Genomic DNA, 5327 nt, shown 5'->3' with positions numbered 1-5327 from the left:
GGAATCAACACTTTCAATTCTGAAAATATGAAAAGCCGGCAAGGTCGACAAAAAAATACCCTGCTGACTATAAGATATTTGACATACAGAGAAAGGTGTTACAAATGCATGATTAGTCGGCAAGGTATTAATTTCCTAACCTGCCGACTAATCTATAGTCGACAAGGTATTAATTTCATAACTTGCCGACTAAAATATAATCGACAAGGTATAGGGATGAATATCTTGCCGATCCTGTAACTGCTAATTTCAGAGATGGAAAGTCGGCACGGTATTCAACCTTATACCCTGCCGATTATATTTTAGTCGGCAAGGTCGACAAAAAATACCCTGCCGACTTTGATTCGTTTTGATTCTTCGTTTCTTTTTTTTTTGATTTCATCGTATATAGTTAGAGTTTAGAGGAAAGATTTTGAATTTTAGAAAAAAATGTTTTAGTTGACATGGTTTTTTAGTATGGACAATTTGGTCTTTTAACAACCTTTTAGACACCCCTTATCACACTAGTTTGGATAAGAATAAATATGGGTATACAATGTCGCCTGGATAAAAAGGAGAAATGATTTTTTCTCATTTTGTTCAGAAAGATACCCTACTAAAAACCAGAGCTCCTTCGAACTTTGCCTATCAAAATCGGCTCCACGAAGACTAAAAATCAAGCAAGGGATTTTGATAGGTAAAGTTCGGCCTAGAAGTGCAGCCTAGAATATTGCAATGTTTCATCTAACTAAATATTTTTTGTACAGTATGGAAATGGATTTAGTTCTGGTTAATGCCTACTATTTTATTTTATCTCTCTTCGAGGTCAGGACTAGTACCCTTGTTTCCCTTTTATTTTCCATTATAAATAAAATCTCCATGTGAGGCTTGCTCTAAAAGAAATGAAAAAAATATTATATGCGCTAGCCTAGCTCCAAGCTTCCTGGTAATTTCCCGATAACAATATCAATATCTGTTCAATAATGAATTGCCAAACTAATAATACCACTGCTAATTCACTGATTACGTAGCTATCAGTTGTATATTGTATATACTGGTTAATTGACTTATCCTCGGCCGGTGGATGGATATATTCCAACACCCACTTGACCGATCGGACAGTTCAACTCGTGACAAGTATCATACAAACAAATTTGATATGTGAACACAAAATATTTTTGAAATGTAAACATAATCAACCGTGTATCTCAACAAACCAATTTTTAAACCTTAATTAAAAATTACTTTAGACAAATAATTTTTATTCATTTCAATCTCAAATTCATGTGATGTTGGGTTTGAGTTCTGACTTATTTACCTAAGAGTTAATACGTCACCCCTAATATATAGTAGTAAAAAGTTGGTCATGTCATGTCTGAAATTACATAATGGTCGCAAAATGTTACCACTACTGTTCTTTTTATTACTGTGGTGTAAGAGTTAAAAACTTTTCTATATATACGTAGAAGTCGTCGCTCATATTTCAACATCATTATCATCAAGCTCTTCGTTAGAATATTACTAAGATCAACCAACAATGGCTGGTAACCCATTACAGGTAGCTTTACAATGGATTCAAGCTCAGCAACAAGGTCCACTCTTCCTTCCAATCACTGTTTCCATCATCATTTCTCTCTTCGTTTTCCGTTGGTTTATCGGTGGAGATAAGCATAAACTACCACCATCTCCGCCAAAGCTTCCAATCATTGGAAATTTTCATCAATTAGGAACACTACCTCATCGAACTCTCCGAGATCTTTCCAACAAGTATGGTCCTTTGATGATCTTAAACTTGGGTACTGCCAAAACCCTCGTCGTTTCGTCCCCTGAGATGGCTAAGGAAATCACTAAGACCCATGATCTTGTTTTCGCAAACAGACCAGCTACAAAAGGTGCTAAGAAACTTCTCTACAACTGTACTGATGTGGGTTTTGCACCTTACGGTGAGTACTGGAGAGAAGTCAGAAAGGTATGTGTCAGTGAACTCTTAAGTGCCAAAAGAGTTCAATCTTTCGAAGTTGTAAGAATAGAAGAGATCGGATTTTTGATGAAGAAGATAAAGGTTTTGAGTTTGAAGCCCGGAACGGTTGTTAATCTGACCGAGTTGTTGCTGAATCTTGCAAACAATCTGATCTCAAGAGTTGCTTTTGGAAAGTCGTATGACGAAACAGACGGCACGAGCAGACTTGGGCACTTGACGAGGGATGTACTAACGCTAATGGGAGCATTCAGCGTGGGGGATTACTTCCCAGCGTTTGGTTGGGTCGATGGACTCACTGGCTTGACCGGAAGGATGGACAAGACACATACAGAACTGGATGCTTTCTTTGATCAAGTCATTGAAGATCATTTGAATAACAAATTAGGAAGTTCTAATCATGATCATGAAACCATTATCGATACGTTGCTTCGTGTTCAGAAAGACAAAACCACCAACATCACTCTCGTTCGAGACAATATCAAAGCCATTGTCCTGGTAAGTACATATTAATATTCTTCTCCTATTCTATATATTTTCATATTAGGCCATTAAATTTTTCTTCATGTGCAACAGGATTTATTCGTAGCTGGAACAGATACAGTCTCAGTTGTTGTTGAGTGGGCAATGGTTGAACTCGTAAAGAATCCGGAGATGATGAAGAAAGCTCAAGAGGAGGTACGCCGAGTAGTTGGAGATAAATCAAGGGTTGACGAAGACGATATTCATCACATGGATTACGTAAAATGCGTTGTCAAAGAGATTCTTAGACTACATCCACCAGTCCCATTATTGGTTCCAAGAGAATCGAGTGAAGAAACTATTATTAATGGATTTCACATCCCAGCAAAAACAAGAGTGTTTGTTAATTCATGGGCAATCCAAAGAGATCCAAACTCATGGAAAGATCCTGAAGAATTCATCCCGGAGAGATTCGTTGACAATCCTGTTAATTATAGTGGACAGCATTTTGAATACCTGCCATTTGGTGCTGGAAGAAGGGGTTGTCCTGGAATGCAATTTGGTTTAATAGCTTCCGAACTACTTCTTGCGAATCTCTTGTTTTGGTTTGACTGGAAACTGCCTTTAAATGGTTCGGGTAAACCAAATCTTGACATGGATGAATCTTTTGGACTTACCGTCTACAAGAAAAATCCTACTTATATCATTCCAAGCTTGCACTGAATGACTCAAGGTGGTTGATACAATGGTCTCTTAGTTCGGTTCGGTTCGCCATTATATTGTTTAGGAGTACTAATTGCTTTTAATTCGATTTGATTGTGATTCAGTGTACAAGTTTTTCTATTTGGTTGTAAACGTTTGTGTGTGCAATAAAAAATGTCCGAGCGACAAGTTTCAAAGCCGCCGTGAGTTACCATCTCAGGCAACATTTATCGCCTTCATCGCTCACAAGTTTCCTTTTACGCTCATGGCATGCTCGATAGTACCATCCACTCGCAAAAGCCACGGTGTTCACTGTTTGTCAAGCGTAACTTGGGTTTTTCAGATTGGACACTGTATAAATATCGCATTCGAACATTGAAAACAGATAAGATTATTCTTTTTTAATAATGTTGTTCAGGTGACATACGTCTTTACCGAGCAACACCAAATCAAAACTGGTGACATCGTTAAGAGGCATGAAGTCAAACTTCTTTCATTTTCTGGGTACTCTATTTCAAATGAACGACGGTTTGGCAACCTCTCAGTTCCAGAGTCGTTCAAGGTGTTTCGGGTATTTTATTTGTTAGGGGGCACAGGTAACCTGGGAGACCATTATAATGGCTCTGTCCCAATCACTTGGGAGTTTGTTACTCTTCCCTTGATTACCTTTTGCTTCATGTAATATGACCTGGATCTAATCCATCTTCATTTATAGTGACTCCTCCTTTAGGGTTATACCTGGCGGACCGTGAAAAAACGAAGGATTTTCATTAAGCTCAAGAGAAAGATACAAACAGCTATCTTCATTAAAATAAGCGAAATGAGGGTTCACATGTAACATGAACCCAATTTTTATAAATTAACCTCCCATGGTCGCATCTTTTGATCTTAAATTAGGGAAAAAAAAACTAGAAATCAACTTTTAGTGATTAATTTCCTTTTTATGTTAAGGATTCATAATTATCTTTTCATATGTTAGGTTATCTATAGGAGCAAAGGTTGTGAAATGAGGACAAAAAAGATACGTAAACTGCTACTGTTCAGCCGCCGAGTAATTTATTTTTATCATAATACTAAAAGATACGTATCATAATACTAAAAGATACGTAAACTGCTACTGTTCTGCCGCCGAGTAATTTATTTTTATCCCAACAACTGAACAACGGCCTCTTTGCGTGTAATAAAGTTCTTCTCATTGTCCTAATTAACTCACTCCTTCGCCCAGTCTATCATTCAATCTGGTAGTGAATGAGGGTTTTTTGTCCTCATTTCACAACCTTTGCTCATATAGATAACCTAACATATGAAAATATAATTATGAATCCTTAACATAAAAAGGAAATTAATCACTAAAAGTTGATTTCGAGTTTTTTTTTTCCCTAATTTAAGATCAAAAGATGCGACCATGGGAGGTTAATTTATAAAAATTGGGAAATTAGTAATTTACGGAGAGAGAGAAAAAAGATCAAAGAACTAGTAGTAGATCACTTTTGGGCAAACACCAGAACAGCTAATGATGATGACAAATTGACAGTTGGAATTTGGATAGATTCTGGCAACCATATGGATTTATAGATCAACAGGTCTTGATGCTTGCGTCGTTTCCCATCAAAATGGACACCTCTCGAGCTAAATCACGATACTCGAATTCTAAACTTTCAAATAATCCAACGCGCATGATATAACATGTTCATCTGCATCAATGCATTGGTCGGGATCATGTCGTACTTGTATTGCATCATATTTGTGATGCAAGTGTCTTATGAAAGCTCCCCTAACTTACATATCGATTTAAATTCCTTTAATGGCCATGCCCGATTCACGATTGGTGCATGCCTACGTCGAATGGTTTGAAAGGAAGTATGATCATCCATCAAATAGACTCCAACTACCTCATCAAATATGGCAATCTATTGCATCGCGTTGATGAGCCTGATGATTTGAGTTATCAAAATGCCGTAATGACCTCGTAAATAGATGACGTGACTGACAAGGTGCTCGACCACCAATGATGCAACTCATTGCGGATGCTTATGTACCTTCATCCGTGGATCGAACGGATCAAGCATCGGCCGCAATTCATCGTTGTTAGGACAAGCAACTAAACCCAACTCATGTTGCCTTCGCACAGGCCAAAGGAACTTTCAAAAGATATGCACAAGGACGTGCATAACGGGTGCTTCCTATGGAAAACATCCTCACTTAG

At 37.6% G+C, this 5327-nt stretch overlaps 1 protein-coding gene across 1 annotated transcript; it reads left to right on the top strand.

The window, feature by feature from the left end:
- The first annotated feature begins 1457 nt into the window (after positions 1 to 1457).
- Positions 1458 to 3347, top strand: LOC113309602 (cytochrome P450 71A1-like). The gene is made up of 2 exons (XM_026558053.1): positions 1458 to 2455; positions 2534 to 3347. Exons 1-2 carry the CDS (start codon positions 1517 to 1519, stop codon positions 3140 to 3142), a joined length of 1548 nt encoding a protein of 515 aa, XP_026413838.1. The 5' UTR covers positions 1458 to 1516; the 3' UTR covers positions 3143 to 3347.
- The last annotated feature ends 1980 nt before the right edge of the window (positions 3348 to 5327 follow it).

Source organism: Papaver somniferum, chromosome 9 (genome assembly GCF_003573695.1).
Source record: "Papaver somniferum cultivar HN1 chromosome 9, ASM357369v1, whole genome shotgun sequence".
NCBI classification, from domain to species: domain Eukaryota; kingdom Viridiplantae; phylum Streptophyta; class Magnoliopsida; order Ranunculales; family Papaveraceae; genus Papaver; species Papaver somniferum.
The sequence above is the reverse complement of the archived record's forward strand: the minus strand, read 5'-3'. Positions and strand labels throughout refer to the sequence as shown.